Source organism: Haliaeetus albicilla, chromosome 18 (assembly GCF_947461875.1).
Source record: "Haliaeetus albicilla chromosome 18, bHalAlb1.1, whole genome shotgun sequence".
NCBI lineage: Eukaryota > Metazoa > Chordata > Aves > Accipitriformes > Accipitridae > Haliaeetus > Haliaeetus albicilla.
In genome coordinates this window covers 28,300,903-28,319,557 of record NC_091500.1, presented here as the reverse complement: position 1 = coordinate 28,319,557, position 18,655 = coordinate 28,300,903, and the positions used below count along the sequence as shown (strand labels likewise).

Genomic DNA, 18,655 nt, shown 5'->3' with positions numbered 1-18,655 from the left:
CAGAAAACTCAGTTCTGATCTCCAAGGTTTGAAGCTGGGCTGTGCTCTTTTCCTTTCCATCCTACAAGCATGAGCCTTTCTCTACAGGAGTGAAGTGGTTTGCCCTGCACTGTGTTTTCCAAAATACCAGTGGGTTTGGTGTTATCCAAGCCAGGTTGATTTTCTTTCAGTTTTCTCCTAGGTAAGGTACTGCACTTTCCCCACTTGCAGCCACGTGTTGGAGAAGCAATATAGGTGCTGGATTTGAGGTCTGCGCTGTTGGGACAGACAGTCTCAGCTTTCTTTGGAGCAGGGATTTGGATGCCTTCAGATTGTTTTCACCTACCTCTATACAAGGTAAAAACTCAGTAGCTAAGTGTTGCAATCCTCCAGTTTAAATGCTGAAACAAGGGAATGTCTTGCTACTAACTACAAGACGCCTGTAAAAGGCATCAGTATGCATTTCATGAGGTCAGTGGCGAACAGCTGATGTTGAAGGCACGGGAGCGTGCAGAAAGCGAGACTTCCTTCCCTTGAAAACACAATAATACTTTTCAAAACAACATTATGCCCATCTCTATCACCTTTTGCCTCTGTCCCTCCTCCCCTGGGTAGGGTCGGCATGTTGGGAAACATTGTGGTGTCTTGCTTTGCCACCATGCTGTGGAGCACTTCCCAGGATGCTGGTCCCGGCAGCCTCTCCAGATCTCCAGGTCTTGAAATGTCGACAGTGTTTGGGCTGTATAGTTTTGGACTCCTGGAGACCCAGTGGGATGAAAAGCTCACCGGACCTGGCTGGGTGAATCATCTTAGGGAACCATGTGACTGTGCCCTGGGTGACAACACAATGGTTTAAAAGGTATTTCTGTGAAATCACAGATTTCTCCTGAAGACATACAGTATTTTGGCATTTAATAGGTATCTCAAAGCAACATGATGGGCTGAATATGGCAGCCAAGCAGCAAAGTCAAGGAAAGGGGTCTGGATGTGTCTTGAATTTTCACAGCACCCTGAAGAACCTCTAGTGCTTTGCAGAATGACCACCCCAAACCTGATGATGCTGAGGACCTCCAGAACTCAGAGGTGGGACAACGGGAGGTGAAGGAAAGCCTCACGGTCTCAAGTGACGGCAGGCCATAAGAAGCTACGTGATCTGAGACGCATTGTACAGTGATTTTCATTTTGATTTCATGGTCATACTATTTATCACAGATCCATGACAAAGCTGACAAAGGTTAATATATGGTGCAATATGTATTGCAGACCTTTATTGTGTAGTCTTGAGCTCATGGATAGGCATGGCTGGGTGGTTTCAAATCCTGGCTCAAAGCATTCCTGTTGAGGTCTAATACACAAAGTGTTATCAATTTAGTGAGGTTTTAGGTTGGTCTGTGGCAGCTCTGATCTCTGGGTTGCTGATCCTGCCCTCTAATTTGAGTTGTCCTGGTGTAAATCTGGAATGACTGGCTTGGTTTCCTGACGGTGCAAGTTTTGGAAGTGTCATTGAAGTCAATGACACAACTCTGCAGACAAGGTAAATTCACGTTCCTGATTGACTTGAGAGGACTTAGGCTGCTTTAGCCATCTGAAAATCTGGTTTAGTGAGATTACTTTGTGTTAACGCTGGCATTCCGAGACCAGAATCTGGCCAGGTCAGAAATCGGAGCGTCTGAGGGGTGCTGAAGTGGGGATGGTCTTTATGTTGTGAGTTGCTATTTTGAAGATGGGGGTTGTTCTTTTCATGTCACTTTTGCCCATCAACAGGTCATTGGCATGAGGCAGCTGCACACCAAGCTGAACTGGGCTGCGCTGCACTGGTGGCTCTGGGATTTAGGGTCTTGGACATTACTTTATATGACTGTATATATATTATATGACCATAAGCGTGTCATTATTTGCTTCACATGTATTAATTCAGTGGGTAGAAGTGAATTTAAAGCACTTTATTTGAAAGAGTACGGTAATTGTTAGACATTAAAACTCATTTTTGTGCCCTGGGCAGTTTATGTGAGTCTTAAACATTGTCAGGGTAAATAACAAATTAAACGCTTAGATCTGAAGGAGAAGAGGCATGTAACTAGCTTGAACATTGCCAAAAAAAAAAAAAAAAAAGGATTCAGCTGTATGGCATTTTATACAGCAGATCATTGACAGGCTAACTTCTGGGTAAGTTTCGTTGGGTTTTCCTGATGTACATGGATTTGTTTTCCTTTGAAAAGTAACAAAAATACAAGCTACTTTTAAAACTGTGTATTTGGTGGTTTAAATACAATTTTACACTCTGATTGATTTGAAACATGATTTTAATTCCCATTGCTGAGAACAGACAGATTTTTTGAAAAGCCTTTTCTGAAATAATATTCAAATGCTCCTTTGCCATTGAAGGAACAAAGTGGAGGTCCAGAATCAATATTTTTGCTGTGGCAGATAATGGGTTAAACCAGTGCTAAAACTGCTGCACTTTAATAGCAGGATATTTGCAATAATTGACTAGTAGAGTAAAAAATGGATCCTTGGCTACAACAATTAAAGCTTGGTACCTGTGATTGATAGAATTTCTCCCCTTGCTTCACAGCGAATGTGGGACAGCAAATGACAGCCAGAGGAGGGGGACGGAGGAACTCCATGCTCTCAGCCTCACTTGGTAGGGTGAAATGAAGACCACGATAATACACACCTTGTCTGGGTCAGATCAAAGCTTTGTTTACTCCTTTTCTCTCCAGCAATAGCCATTCGTACATGTTTGAGGAAGAGGACAACAAGGAATAGAGGAAATTGTGAATTCAATAGAAGGAGGAGACTGGTATAAGTAGAGCAAAGAGGAAGAGAAGAGCATCATTTGGTGGTGGTTCATGTCAAAACAGAGGGAGAAAAACAATCGGTAATGTTCCTTATGTTTTGGAATTGGGCCCAATCTCGTTGAATATTTCCATTAACAGCCTTGGCAGAAAAAGCCTGAATGTGGTGATGACATTTTGTGATGGTGCAATGCTGGGGCGACATCAGCAACAGAAAAAAGCATTAGGATGTCATGCGGAAATGTATGACTTTTAGGCTAAGTAATAGAAATGGGATTAAACTAATGGTTGAAAGAGCAAAGTTGCATCCCAAAGACTAACCCAAATTCTTTGACTATGCTGGGGACCATAACGAGGTCCTGACACAGCAGAAGAAAGGGGTGGTGGGACGGTTATGAGGCTTTGGCGTGATGCAGCCATGGAAAAGGTCTGGGCTGTAAGAAGCAAGTGATGGAGAAGGTCACACCTGAAATGCTTTGTGTTGCTCATCTGAGAATCATTGTGGAACAGGAACAGAGGAAAGAAGGCAAAAACCAGGGACAGAGTGAAGCATCGAAGCTAAAGAACAACACTGGCCTGAGAACAAACAAGCTGTGGATGAATTTGGGCTGAAAATCAGGATGTTTCTCATTGCCATAGGAGCGAGCAGTTGCAAGAGCTCCCCAACAGGGTCAGCAGGGATTCAAGTCCCATCTTCTCAGGAAAGCCTCCACGTGAGCGAAGAGCATCTGCGTCCCGTGGAGGGTGGTAAATGGCAATTTGGATCCTCGCAGCAGCAAAACTTGTAGTTTGTTGGGATACTTATGGCATGGAGCAAGTGCTCCTCTGTGCGTGAGTGTGCAAACAGCTGGGCAGCAAGAAGAAATGGGAGACAGGTGAGCGGAGTTCAACAGCAATGAGGCATCGGGTGGCAACCTCCACACCCAGCAAATGGCTGTAATAACAAGTCTCCGCAGCGTCTCGGAGCTCTTTGTGAAGGGCAACAAACTCCGGTGAGTGCTACCTCCTGCAAGGGGGGGCGTGGAAGGAGCCGGCCCAGGGATCCCAGCGTCCTCGTTCCTGTTGCTACACTGCTGGTTTTGATTTAATGGCATTTTCCCCCAGCATCAGAAAACGGTTGGCCGTGGGGAGAGCTGGGTGACAGAAGATGGGTTGGACCATCACAGTGCATCTCCCCAGGAGATGAGCCAACTTTAGTCCACCAGCAAAAATAAAGGGAGAGAGGGGAGAGGTGAAACGCTCATCTGAACAAGCACCGTCTCTAAAATGGATGCCAGAGTTTTCCCCAGCTCCTCTCTCGGCACGGCGGGAGGTTTGGCTACACCTTCTCAGACATCCCCCTCGGCAGGGTCTGTGGGGAGTGAAGCTCCACCGACTGCCGCCGGCGGACCTCGCGCTCTGCCCAGTCCTCCTCCGGCTCGAAGCCTTTGAAGATGGCGAGTCTCTCCGAGAAGGTTTTGGCTTGCGGGAAGAGGATGTAATTGTAGATGATGGAGGCTGCTGCCGCCCCAACCAGGGGGCCCACCCAGAAGACCTGGGGGAAAGGGAAAGAGAAGAATCGGGTGAGCAAAAACCAGACTGAGTTTGGAGGAGAGGAACCAGGATCTCTGAAGAGCATTGCAGGGGGCTTATGTTCCTTCCTACCCTGTGTGCCTTGGGAGCAACAGGCAGAAGCCAGCTCTGCTTTGGCCATCACTGTTGACCTGAACTCCCATCCATTGCTGCTGTGCCTGAGTATACTGAACCACCCTCTTCTGTCTTTCCTCCTCTGTTGAGAGCTGCACGATCTTCATTAATGGTAGGCCCATCATGAGCATACTTAATGATTTGGGTTCCTCTGGAGAAGCGTCTTCCTACCCATTTACATATTGCTATGGAGAGGAGGAGGCTACCAGCTTGGGCTGGACACCTCTGACCATGTCAACCTGAACCACCACAGCTCTGGCTCCGAATGTGCTCTTTGCAGATGGAAATGACTGGGAGTATTCCCAAAGGCGCTGGTGGAAAATGTGTGCCTAGATCCAACTGGAACCAGGACGGGTCCCCAGGACTGGCAAGAGGAGCTCCACTCCATTGGTTTTGCTTCTTTTGCTAAGTCAGGGTCAACAAATCACACGCCCTTTTCCTGTTGCAATGCTCCCTGCTTAGATAAGCCAGTTAAGCACCCAGCAGCCCCACCTCTTTTTGCTAATCTCTACATCTCTCTTCCAGCTGGGAGCTGGTGTGGAAACACCAGGAATCTGGCTGGCTCTGTGGGTTTCGAGGAATATTGGCAATTTGGGGGGCTCATCCCACCAAAACAACACATAGACCTGACTTCTTACCCAGTGGTCGCTGAAGTCTCCGACTATCACAGCAGGGGCAAAAGATCTGGCTGGATTCATGGAGCAGCCAGTGTAACGGATCTGCTGAGAAACACCACGTTTGTTGTTAGCATTAAGCCCTTTTAGCACATTTTAAAAAATCCTGGTGTGTTATCAGCACAATTCATTCACCGAGCTGATGTTTCACCCTCCAGCATGCCTATTCCAGGAAAAGGGTTGCTGGCAGCTTCCACCACCTGTGTTAACATGGATGAGTTGTCTGTATTTGCACACCTTCTGTGTGAGCACATGTGTCCTGAGCAAGCTGCAAGTCAGCTGCAGGCTGGGTGACGTGCCCTGCAGCGTGACAAGGAGTGCAGGGACAAGCTCCGGCTGTGCCTAATCCTGGAGCAAGTTGCTACTCTTTGCCACTGAGGATAGGAGAAGAATAGTCCCATAGACAGGTGGGCTTGCAGTGCGTTAAGGACAGAAGATGAGGTGTAAACATCCCTGTTGTAATGCATGCACCGAGAGGCTGGGAGGGTTGGGGGCTGCTTTGGTCTGTCATCCAGGAGACATTTCCCTGGGTGTCCATCCCAAATACTTCCCAGTCTTATAATGGTCTTGAGTGCCTCAGTTGCTAACACATTCACTCCAGGATAGAAGACCCCACTGATCCCTGGAGCTCCCTACAGGACTCCAGGAGCAGCAGAGCCCAGCAGGTTAAATTTGTTCATGCCCAATAAAAGCTGAGCTCAGGCTAAGGCTCCGTTATGGCTTTGGTGGGATTTTTCTTCTCTATCCACTGGAAAGCCATAGGCACCACATGAGTTACAAATCCTCCGTCCACCCCAGAGCATGCAGCCAAGCAGGCATTGGGCATAAACAGAAAGACAACCTAAAAAGCGCTGAGTTTTGGCCCATTCTACCCACCCCAAGGAGATGCCCCACGGCAACAGAAAGGCCAATGGACAGGGCAGGAGAGCCCAGGTTGTCCTCCCGACGTTCGTCGGTGGAAGCAAAGATGCACAGGACCAGCTGGAAGGTGAGGAAGAGCTCAACGGTCACCGCCTGCCCCGTTGTCGTCTCGTTGTGCAGCTGGAAGAAGAGGAAAAATGTGTCTCAGGGACAGGCCAGTTTGGTGACTGGATTGGAAAGGTGGAGGGGGAAACCCAAATCAAGGGAACCAAATAGGCATAGGAAATAGGTGAGATTTTTGGCACCAATATGAAAAGGAGGAAAGATTTTCCAGGTAAAAGGAAAAGTGGGTCAATGGGTAATATTTGATTGACCTGGCAGGAAATGTTTTACTGGTATTTCTTTGGGTATGTTTTCCCACTCTTCTTTTTCCCCTAGGAACTCTTTTTTCTTTTCCTCATACTTAATATACAAAATGCCTTTTGGAAAAGTTTACAAATTGCATTTTAAAAATGTCAAACCGTTTTGGCATTAAAAAAAAAATTCCCTTCCCTCTTCCCCCACATTTTTGAGTGAAAGAATTTGTCAGATTCAATCTGAAGCTGTGCCTGGTTGCACCCCCTCTCCTCCAGCTCTGCTTTCTGACACTTTATTACTCCTTGGTGGGTTTTCAACCAGATCTGGATGGATCTGGCAGTGCTGCCAGCCAGATCTGCAGCTGGCAGTCCTGCTTGCTTATGGTCTCCCTTCGCTATTGCTTCCCCCAGCCTGTCCTGGCACATCTCTGCCTTTTCTTTCCCTGTGTCACTCCCGCTTCAGACATCATGCATCCTCCCAAATGCTGATCCTGAGAGCGCTTTGCTCGGTGATGCCACGATGGTGGCAATTGCCCTCCTGGCTGAGATCCAGAGTCAGATCTTGCTCGCTCTCCTCTCCAATATTCCCTCTTCTTTTTTTTAAGGGTAATTTGTGCAGGCAGCTGCAAGATGAACAGCCCACAGGGGGGAAAAAAAAATCAAAATCCCTATTCCCTCTTTCAGGTGGTTTAATCCGTAAAACAACAGAGCTGGGTATTTTGAAAGGCTCTCTTAAAACTCCTTCTTGCTTTGTTGGGTTTATTAAACCTCAGCTATTATCAGTCTAAATAGTCTTGTTCAGATTAATCCGCAATCCCTTTTTCAACCCTCTTAATCTCTTTGGCAGCGAAGCTGGGTCCTGGCAGTGCCTCCCTCCTGCAAGAAAAGGGATTTCTATGTGCCACTTCCTAAAACATGCTCCCTGTCTCCTCCCTCTCCGCTCGGCTTGGTTTTGGGTGATGCTGGTCCTGGCATGGGCATCTCTACAGGAGATATAGCTGCCTGAAAGGGCATGGAGAGGGGACAGTGAACCCCATGACTTTTTAATTTCCCCCCCCCCCTCCTTTTATTATGTGCATCAGTGGGGAAGGGGATGTTGGGTTGGGATACCATTGGGGAGTCCCCTCATGGCTTCCTAAGGTTCCCTGGTTTTCTTTTTCCCTGCATGTCTGAAAGCAGACTGGGATCCTTGCGATGCTTCTGGCACTGTGCGGTGGCACTGCCAGGGCACCCGCATGTGTTGGGCATTGGGATGAACCAGCTGGATCTGGTGTGGCCATCCCTTCACAATGGGAAACAACTTAATGCTTAACAACAGCTTAGCGCTATCTAATGAAAAGCTGGGATTTAGACACTCCCCCCCCCCCCCGCCCTCACCCTGACACAACATTCCCATTGCTGGGAATCTGGCACAGCAGCCTGGAAATAGCAGCATTGCTAATGCAGAGAGGAGAAAAGGCTGCCCGTACCCACACCAAGCCTGGAAAGCGGGATGAGCCTGGGGCAAGAGGAACCACGAGGTGATACTTTTGGTCGTGTCCTTCCCTAAACACCTGGTCTCCTCTGAATCTAGTTCCCCGTCGATACAGCCCTAGATAAAACTGAGATGATGGTGTCTTTGTCTTCTAAGGGAGGTGTCTATGTGGCCAGCTGGATCATACCTCTGGTTTTAGTCCTAAGAAGTAGAGGAGGCAGCCTGGAGCCCTGCCTTTGTCCCTGTTCCTGGAAGGATCTTTGGTGCAGCAGGCTCACGGTGCTGGGCTGCAGCTGACAGCGGCTTCCTACCCAACGCTAAATAACGAGGGTCTTTGCTGGCTACAAACCCCTTCTTCACATGCCTCAGCCTTCCCAAAAGCCCTGTGCAATCTTTCCTCCTCCCTTCCAAGCCCATCCGTGGGCTGAAGTCTTACCTTGTTGATGGCCAAGCCTTCTCGGGAGTCTGCTGGGGTGATTTCATGTAAAATGGCAGCCCCCACGACGGCCCCCAGGAGCTGGGCCACCACGTAGAAGACTGCACGGAGGAAGGAGACTTGGGAGCCGATGAGGCAAGCCACCGTCACTGCAGGGTTGATGTGGGCTCCACTGATGTGCCCCAGGGCTTGGACCAGTGTGCCGATGGCCAAGCCGAAAGCCAGCGCAATTTGAAGGATGCTCGGGGAGGAGGCTGAGGGCCAGTTCAGAGCAGAGCCCAGGCCAAAGAGGATGAAGACCAAAGTTGCCAGAAATTCTGCAAAGACAGCCCGGGTGAAGGCTACAGATCGCAGTTCCCACATCATGGACTGGCAGTTGCTGGAGGCTGCAAGGACTGACCCTGCCCGTGGTGTCTTCAGGCAATTGCTACCACGGTCACTGTGTCCATAGAGGATGACAGGGGGACAACATATCTATATATAGATGCAGGGGGCCAAAGGATCACCCACTGAAGGAGATGGGATTGTGGTCCTAGGAAACCTGATGCTTATTTTCATTTGTGTTCCAGTTGAGGGAACATCAGACCCTGCCCCCTCTATTAAAGCTGGGGAATGCAGCGTCTGCCACCCTTGGGAGGTCATAAATCAGTCTTGAGCAATGCCGTGAAGCACTGTTCCCTTTCTCCTGTGCTTTCTTACGAGGGGACCTATCCATAGAGGTGCTTGTTGCTCCTCTCGTCTCCAAGTTCTACCACCTGCAGCACGGAGAGGAGAGAAAGCAAGGCGGGTTCTGTAGAGCTAGAGATGGAGCTGAGGCTGGGTTGTGTTGAATAGCAGGACGTGGGCTGTGATTAAATAACCAGGCAAAAGGGGATGCAGAAGAGTCTCTCAGAGGCACAAATCTCCGAGTGACTTGCTACAGTTCGATCCCTCAGACTACCAGAATTTTACAGCCTAGTCACAGATTTCCTACCCAGAAAAATGGGAACCAGCCCCAAGAAATGACTGTCAGGAAAGAAATTCTAGTGTGAAAAAATGACGCGCACAGCTGGAGTACCGGCTGTGCTCTAATTACAGGGATTTTGGCCAACTCAGCTCTTCAGAAATGTCTTTTTACTTCTTGGTGTTAATCCCCCCAAAAGGAAGATTTTCTTCTCTGGAGCACAGTTCTTCACATCAAACCATCCACTAACTGCTCAACAAGTCTATTTTCCTTTTTCTTCCATTGCTTAGGGCACATTTGCCCATTCCTGGGTGATGTCTGTAAAGCCTTTTGCTCCCTATGCCATTAGGGTTGGTGGGTTTGCTGGAAAGATAGCACTTGCTTCTTTTTTTCCCCTCGGTAGCAGACTCTGTAGTTATTTTAAAGCACTGTGACCTGGGCGGAGCACTCCCCCAGGGTAGAGCTGGAGCTGAAATGACCATTTTATTTCAGAGGGATGCAGAGCACCAGAACTGAGAGTCCATTTTTTGGGTCTGACAAAGGCTGTTGCTGTACGATAAACCAAATATTTTTCCTCTCCAGAGGAACCGTACAAGTTCCACTGAACTGATGTGAAACGTTGATGCAAAATGTTGCATATTGCTCAAATTATATCATAGAATCCTAGAAAGTCCCAAGTTGGAAGGGACCCATAAGGATATGTGAAGGCCTGTTCTTTCCTCCACAAAAGGTGGGTAACAATACTGTCAGCTGGACTAGATGATCACTGTAGGCCCCTTCCAACTGAACTATTCTACTTCTGTTCTATTCTATTCTTGTCTTCTTGTTAACAAAGAAGATTATGGGGATATTGCTTTTAACAAGGGAGACATTATGGGGAGAACAAGTCCAGTCATGGGTGAGTCTGAAAGGAGGTGGGATTGTGGTCCTAGGAAACCTTTTCCTCTGAAAATCTTTCTCCTGGACATCCTCGGGGACTTTGGCCCATAATGGCATCGCTCTAGCCTCTGGTTTTCCAGCAATGAAGCCAATCTCATAAAACAGGTTGTGAGGCTACATATACTTGGGGTGCCGATGAGCCACAGAAACATGGTCACATCCATTCTGTAGGCTTTTGCTCCTCTCTGCCTGGTACAGACTTGTGAGCTTAGCGTTACTCAAGAACTAGTTATGTCAGGGACTGGTTAGGAATGCAGGCTGTTACTAGTGCAGGGAATGACAAAGAACAAATATGGGCACTTAACTGGAGCTGATACCCTATTTGATTAACGGTTATTCATGGTGAGCGAGTTGTGATGTATCGGTGCTTAACGAGGACTAATTAAAAGGAAAGAGAAGTAAGCAGGATTAGCTCTCAGCAACTTAAAAGTCTAACGCAGCCTTGCGGTCTTCACTTTGGTGATGCAGAAGTTCATTGCAGCTCTTGTTTTTGGCGCACTTTGAGATGTTTGTGCTATGGATGGCAGGTTTCTGCTACGTACCGTGATGAAAGGACTGGTGTTGCATCGTGAGCCGTCTTGCTGAAAGGGAGCTCTGCTATCGTGGTCTTCACTGCGGGGCAGAGCAAACTATTGCTGTGAGATGCTGCTTTCCAGCAAGAAAAATAGCATCATAGTGCAAGAATAATAGCTCATCCCAGCTTTCACCCAGCGACCTCTAGCACTGCGGTGACTGTAATCCTTCTGGTTTTACAGAAAGAGGGGTGCACGGCACGAAGCCAGACATCGCTGTTGCTAATTCCAGGCAGTGACTCGGTGGCAGAGCCAAGGTTTCCTGCCTTGCCACGGCCATGCATCCTGCCACATGCCTGGGAAATGGAGAATTGGGAGACCAAGCAAGCCGAAGAGCTTGGTACTGTGTTGCTGAAGCTCTGCTTGTGTCTAGGAGGGGTTCCTGGAGCCGCTGGTGTTGACAGTAACATGGCTTTACACGTTACACCAAGTGTGCTGCAGCTTTGGGAGCAGCAAAGAGCATTGCAGCCCTGTAGCGAAGCCAGGTGAGTTGGGAAAGTGCATTATTTTACCTTTTAATTCACAGCCCTTGGAGTGTAACGGCATTACCAGCCCTCCCCTGGGATTAAATGCAAATGCTCATTAAGAGTGTGTTGGCGTCTGCAGAGGGTTGATACACCGTGCTTCCTCTCGATGGCAGAAAATGGCCTGGTAACACGTTTTTTAAGAACTTTTTGCAAGCAAGGGAACTGTGCTTGCACAACTACTTGCTTCTCGAGTGACTTAGATGGCTCAGATATCTTTGCTTCCCTGGCTTTCAGGAAAGTATAAACATCTTTAAGGTATCTCCATTCCATCTAAAATACCTCTGAGCCACAGAGAATAAAGGATTTATTGCATAAACAACAGTGAGTTTTCCTGCTTGGATCTGATCTGTTGCAGGAGGTGCATGCACTGCCCAGACCTTGCTGGAAGCTCCATTTTTTGCTCTTTTCTGTGAGTGGAGAGCGCCTGCAGACAACTCCCCCTCCTCTCCAATAGCTGAATGGACAACCTGCACCCATGCTTCACATGTCAGCAAATGCCCTTCTTATTAGACACTGGAGAATCCACAGCAGGACTAAGTCTTGGGAGAGAGCTTTATACAAACCTGGCTATTATTGGTTCTGCTGTTCATTGAAATACATGTTTTCTTTCCAAGAAAGGAGGTGTAAAACTGAACATGCTACCTCTAAGAGTTCTGTATGGAAGCCTTTAAAAGAAGCAAAAGGATAAGAAGGAAAAAATCTTAATTCTAGTATTGTTACTGATCTTCTTGTTTCTCAGTTGAGGTTTTCTGCTTGCTGCCTGGATAAATGGATGTGCCGGTGTATTTGGCCCCATCCATGGCCCCCAGTAGAGCACAGGGAATGGGCTGCCAGGACACGTGGGGAAGCAGAGCAGATGGGGATGAGGGTATGGACACTTTTGCATTGGGATCAGCAGGGGCAGAAACACCTCAGCTAGCTTTTCACCAGGGAACCAGAGCACTAGTTTGGCTCCAGGGACCTTTCCACCTTGAATGTCCTGACCCTGGCATTACCCAGGCAAGTGGGTCTGTGGGTCTGGGTGCCCCTGGCAGGGAAAGGACCAAACACAGGTCCCTCACCTTCCTCTAAACTGAGTTTGTTAACCATTAGGCTCCCACTGCCTGTTGCAGGATGGGGCGTACAGAGATGCCTGCCCAGAGTGAGCTGCAGAGCACTGAGGGAGCGGATTAAGACCCCTTTTAGCTCCAGGCTCTTTTGTGATGGGATGTAGCAACACAGCTCTCGCTGCAATGCAAACTGAGGCATGTTTTTAATTGCATTTCATAAATGTACCAGGGAAGTCTTACCTCTCTCCCGCTCCTGGTTGGAGAACAGACAGAGCAGAGGATAATGTCTGTATTCCCCAAAGCGAGGTGACCATCAGGAAAAGTTATATTCTCCCATTGTCATATTACATCAAAAGGACTTTCACCCAGAGGAGCAAACCAGAAGAAAATCACCACCTTTTCCGGCATTTCAGGCCAAATCCTAAATCCCTATTCATGCAAAACTTCTGCTGGCTCTTGCAGTGTTTATTGTTCTTGTTTTAATTGAAGCAGAAGGATTAATGCAGCCCTGATTTCCTTCACTGACTTCAATGAATTGAGCTTGAGCGTGGGCCAGAAACTGGGCCTGGTGCTAGGAGAAGGCTTCATTTTATTTTTTATCCCATCTCAAGGACTTGCAAGTTCAGTCCTGAATGTTTGCCTAGGGTCTTAGTCAAGGTAGACAGCAAGACTCTGGTGTTGGTGGAGGTGGGCTATGGATCATGTCAAGATGAGCGCACATTTCTGGTGGCTGTATAAAACTCTGACATCTGTGAAGACCATGAAGCCTTCCACCCCAGCATGATCTGATCTCTGTACAGCATCTAGGCAGGGATTTAATTCTTTCTTCCTGTGATTTGCAGGAAAATATAGTTTTTCTTTGGCTAACAACATGTTAATGAGACACAGACTGCACAGAACCAGGGAGAGGGAGGAAACATGGTTTCTGCCTCTGCAGAGAGACTTAGTAGAGAAGATATGGCCAATCCCAACATACTATGAGGTCAGAGACAGGGCTGAGCTAGGTGATGACCTCCGTTTAATCATGCCTTAAGGGATGAAGAAAGGAGAGCATTCTTCCCTTCTTTGAGTGCTGAAGTTCAAGGCCAGAGTATGGCATATTTCGCGTAAACATTTATAGGAAAATAATTAATGCTTTTTCTCTTGAATCCATGAAGCCAAACACCAGGATATCCATATAGCCACCAGATTTTGAAGTGAGATAGACCCTGTGGCCCTACCAGGTCTTGTAAGCTCTTTACTACTTGCCCAGGCATGAATATTACTTTAGTTACAATCAATCAGATTTCAACATCATCCTCAGGTGACAGAACTGAGCAGGAGATCCCGGCTTCACCCTTCGCCGGATACCCAGTGCTATGTTTGCAAAACAAATCACGTCTAATGAGCCAAACTCCCAGTGGGTGTAAACTGGGGACATGGCTTTGACATCAGTGCAGTGACATTGACTGAGAGCATCCAGCAGCAGGTCTTTTCACTATTTTCCTCATTTTTATGTAAATCAGAAGTAATCACGCTGAAGTCCATGAAGGAAAAGTGAATGAGCTTGATTCAGATGTCTTTCTCTAGGTAATTCTCCTGGACTTAAAAAAACCCCCCTAGGTTAGATACCGCCAGGAATGGTCCTGCTGGTAGCTCTAAAAACAATGTCCCCTGTCCCCTCCTGTCCTGTCTTCTGCAGGCCCGTGGATCTGAGATGCTCATCGCCGTAAAGGATTGCAGAGCTAGGGCTGTTGCAATACCTGTGTTATCTCACCATCAGTGCTGTGGGTACCAATTTGTGTATTGACTGCTCACCTGTGCTGCAGGACTTTTTGGCTGCTATCTCCTGATCTTTGCTGGGAGGGAAGCGGGAGTGTGTCTGGTAACTTTACCTTTGAGAAGAGGCTGTTATCTCAGCATCTTTCCTGGGGAGCTGCTGGTGCATGTGGTGAGGAGGTGCGTGAACAGTAAACAGATGAAAGTAGGTTATTGCAAAAATCCCTCTAACAACCAGCTGGGACTGCTGGAGAAAGAAAAAGGTGCTTGGGTTCTGAAAACAGCACCTTTCATTTGAGACCAAGGTCAGTGCCATGGTTCTCGTTGTACAGCTGGGTAAGGGGAGCAGTGTAAGAAACTTTGTGGTCCACAGGGGAAAAAAAAAGGATCACTTTCAGGCTGCAGCACAGCAATCACAGAGATGAGATGTCAGATTACATTAAATCCCTCCCAGCCGTTAAACTGAACAGTCATTTTAAAATCAATTGTTGGGTAAGAAGCTGCTTCTGCCTCTACTTTGGTGGAGCACGGAGCTGGGGTCTGGGTATGAAGCTGGTGGCTGGAACTGCTCAGAGATGTCTTCAACTCAGAGTCTCAGCACGACGCTAAAAATGTGAAGCTCAGCATGTGCAATCTCACCGGCAGCCCAGAGCTGTTGCGTGGTGCCACCCGTCCCGTAACTCTCAGAGTTACTGAACGCTCCCAGCCATGGTGGGCTCGTCCTCCATCCTGGGGCTTCCAGCGCTTGGTGCCCAAAGGCCTGTGGGGTTTGTGCAGAACCAGTTGAACGATTAACAAAAGGTTGGGGTCCTACCCTAGATAGGTTCCAGCCAAGACGCAGCACAGCAAGTGAACAGGATGGTTGGCCTAGAGCTGTGAGGGCAAGAACGGTTTTGTTGGAGAATGACACTGCCCATGGGCATCCACCAGCTACCCTCTGCCTGATATTATCCATACTGGGGCTTTGACACTGGCTTGGAAACCATTACTCTGTTCGGGGACAGCATCAGGAACAAGGTTAGGACCTTGGTGTGAGTTCCCAGAAGGTCCTCTCCACCGAGCTGCTAGCTGAGAGCCACTTTCGTGATGCTCATTTTCACATCAGACGAAACCTTTATGCTTTTCATGTTTTCCATGTTGCTTCAGGAAATTCCTCCCACACCAGATGGAGATTTATGTTGAATCTGGGAAAGTGGGAAAAGCAGGGAAAGGAGCAGAACAGTTCAATAGATTGGATACCACCCATGAGAAGACCTCAAGAGCCTTCAGGATTGGCCATTAGCCCCTTCCACTGTGCTGGATTCTGCAGAGGTCTCCTTTGGTCCGTGTGATCAACATACGCTGGGAAAGGGCTAGGAGAGGATCCCAAACTGCTCCTAAAACTTATACTATTACATAAGGCATGTAGATAGGAGAAGATACAACCTATTGCTTTTAAAATTTAAATGCAATGTGCCATTTTTCTTCCCTCCTTCTATGCTTTTTTAATTATCTGCCTGTCTATCACCTTTCATCCTCTTTTCCCTTATGTGTCTCTTTCTCTGCTTTATGGTGCTACACAGACACCAACCTCCATGCCAAGGCTGCAACAGTAAGGGAACCACCAGGTTGGTTTCATAAAGCCTCTGGCTCCTTTCCACTTCTGAGAATAAAGGTTCAGCATGGGATATTTTCATCTGTGGTTAGTTACTTGATTTCCGTGTAGGTTTTCGGGTGTGGCGCAGGGATTGGGCTCTCAGCAGCATGAATTGCCATCCTACTTTGGTAGAAAGGCTTTTTGAGGACTTTTTTTTTTAATTTAAATCTGGGCTATTGCACTGATTTCCTTCTGCATTTGTGCCTGTGTTGATGGGATCTGGCCCTGGAGTGTCAGTGCAATTTGCTTCACTTCCTTGAATTGTATCAAGCGGAGAGGAGCATCGGCAGCTCCTCTGAGACCTTGCCAGCAAAGTCCAGCATGTGGAAAGCATTGCTGCCTCCTGGGTGGGGACTGGGCTGCCTGGGGAGCTCTGCATTTCTTTTTGCTGGTCCCATGGAGCTCATAAATTTGCTGCAGTGTGAATCCAAGAGGATCCAGGTCTCACTGGGGGTGTGGGGGAGGTATTGTCATACACCAGAAACTGAAAATCCCACTCAAAGAGCACACACCATGACCGCAAATCTTCTACCTTAGGTTACTGATCTCGGACGAGGACGGCCTGGTGCAAGACTGTACGGACCCAGGTAGTGCATATCAGGTCACTGATGGTGTAACGGTGGGAGAGAAATCTGCAGACAAATGGGCAAGTTTGAGGAAATGAAGTTACTTTCAGCAAGGCAGGCATCAATCTCCTGACCTAGCAAAGTCAAGTGTGCAGGGATGTTATGGGAAAGGTGTGTTTTAAGGAGGAAAGAGAGGAAGGAAGCAGCTCGCTGGGAAATCTGGAGCTATGCAAAGGAGGAAACGCAAAGGTGTTTGCTCGCTTGGGGACGTAGGCAAGGAAGGCAAATGTCATGGGGTTGGAGGACAGGGGACACATTACAAGCTATTCCTGGGACGTCATTAGGCCAGATGGGAAACACCCTCACTTCTAACTTTGAGCTTCCAAGGCAAAGACAGAGCCTTCTTCCAGGATAGCAAAAACAAACCTGGATTTTAGTGATGGAAATTTGGGCTCTGTAATGCAGCAAAGCTCTTTCCTCCATCTCTTCTTCCTGCTGATTACCTGGGTCCTGTGCGTCAGGCTGCTGCGTCACTGCAAGGCCACGGGTCACTTATATGGACCAATAAGAATTTAAAAATTCCTGTGCACATCCCTGGATTGTATTATATAAAGTTTCTTCATGATAGTTTAAAGAAGAAACTGCACAGTGGCATGAAGGTGTCACTCCAAGTGTCACCCAAACCTGTTCTGTTCCCCCACTCCCAGTGAGGCAAGTTTGCATACTTGTGCAATTCCTTTCGTTTAACAGCATCAAATGCACACGATGGTGGTAAGAACATGTTCTTCTGGCAGCGATGAGTGAAATGCACTCCTGAGCAGCTGAACAATTTAATCCTGGGGAGTGCCTCATCTTTATATTTATCTATTTGTTTGGTTGGTGTATGCGCGTGTGTTGTTGTTACTCTCTGACGTGGTTTGTGGGTATCACAGATTTTGCTTCTGTTTATTTTTTAACCTCACCACTGGGACCTGTTCCCTGCAGTTCACCAAAAGCACACACACCAGCTCTGGAGGCATTTAAAAAAACAATAGGGCAAAGTTTCTCAAAGCACCCAAATCCTGGCACTATCTTAGCCCCACAGCATGGGCAAACAACTGCAAGCAACCAAGAAGCTTACTCAGATAATGGTCCCCGGCTGACTTGCAGCTACTGCCCACCACTGGAGTTTGAGCTGTCTCTAATTAAAATGCCCTTCTCAGGGCTTAAGTTGATTTTACCCAGCAGCTGGGGAGCCTGTGGTCAGGTGTGACAGCTCAGCTGGGCACAGTTTGCAGGATTTTCTTCCAGGCAATGGAAAACTGATGGTATAAAAGAGGTGATGAAGGGCTGGGCTGGTTGTTTGGTTTTTTTTTTAGCTCAGGCACCAGTGTTGGCTGTCAAAGCCTGAGCTACAGACTGATGCTCAGTGTGGAAGCCAGTGAGAACATCCCACCCCAAATAGTTCTGGCTCGTCCAGCTCCTTACATTGCATCTTAAGGGGAAGTGATCTCTGCTCTTCAAGCACAGCTTGGGGAGGCAGGAGGGCTATTTCAGCTGAAGGACTCTGCACAACAGCAAGAAGGTACAAGCTGGCTGGGAAGGGAAATTGTGGCTCTTGGAGCAGGTTTCCACCTCTCGTGGAGGTGAGGCTCAGGGGTGGCTCACCTGGGGCTGATAGGAACTGGGGAGCTCCCTGCCTACCCTGTGCCTGGGATGCTGGCAGGTTGGGAGACAAGGGTAGGGCTTTGCCCCTCAAGAATAAGGTTGGGTTTATTTCTTTTATCCTTCCAGACCCCTCTTCATGTGTGCCCTGGTGTTCACAGCTTGCATGTTAATCTCCCATCTAGGGACCAAGCCTGGTGGCAGGATTTAGCATTAATAATCCGTGGATAATTCAGCAGCCTGAAAGCCTAGGGTAAATTCCTATTTTTTTAATGTTGTTTTTTTGAAGTCTGTGGCAGAGCATTCACTGCCAGTGGGGGTTTTCCTATCTTGGGGATGGGGTAAAGCGTCTTTACAGAGGGCTCCTGGGTGTGCCATCATGTATGTTGATGCAGCAGATCCCTTAATTATCTCATCAGGTTTTCTTTACCTTGTTTTTTATGTGATTGAGTGTTCAGCAAAATTGCTTTAATCCCTGTGAAATCCCTTGTGGATTTGGCAGGGTGTGGCCTCAACAGATATTTTTTTTTTTTTCCCCCCTGAGTATTAAAGGTATGTGTGTGCAGGAAAATGGTTGCCTCACGCAGCCTGATGCTGAGCTGGACCAGCAGTTGGTCAGGGAGCTGGATGGGGGATGTCGAACAGTTGCTGTGATGCTGCGTGTGAGCATCACAATCTGGAATCTGGCTTTTGTGTGTACTTAATCTCCTAATGCATCTGTGAGACTGGGAAAAGAGAAGATCTGGAGAAAATTACC

The 18,655-nt window shown here is 47.8% G+C and overlaps 1 protein-coding gene across 1 annotated transcript; it reads right to left on the bottom strand.

Annotated features, from left to right (window-relative positions):
- Positions 1-4,095: 4,095 nt before the first annotated feature.
- AQP2 (aquaporin 2) lies at positions 4,096-8,975 on the bottom strand. The gene is made up of 4 exons (XM_009914572.2): positions 8,265-8,975; positions 6,014-6,178; positions 5,102-5,182; positions 4,096-4,311 (listed from the first exon to the last, which is right to left on the bottom strand). Exons 1-4 carry the CDS (start codon positions 8,628-8,630, stop codon positions 4,096-4,098), a joined length of 828 nt encoding a protein of 275 aa, XP_009912874.1. The 5' UTR covers positions 8,631-8,975.
- Positions 8,976-18,655: the final 9,680 nt, after the last annotated feature.

What these genes read in the sequence shown, in the direction of transcription:
- AQP2 (XM_009914572.2), bottom strand. Translation starts at nt 8,630, where the DNA reads ATGATGTGGGAACTGCGATCTGTAGCCTTCACCCGGGCTGTCTTTGCA. An exon ending in AAGGCTTGGCCATCAACAAG is followed by an intron (nt 6,179 to 8,264) that starts GTAAGACTTCAG and finishes CTCTTCTTCCAG; the next exon opens with CTGCACAACGAGACGACAAC. An exon ending in CCGTGGGGCATCTCCTTGGG is followed by an intron (nt 5,183 to 6,013) that starts GTGGGTAGAATG and finishes GTTTCTCAGCAG; the next exon opens with ATCCGTTACACTGGCTGCTC.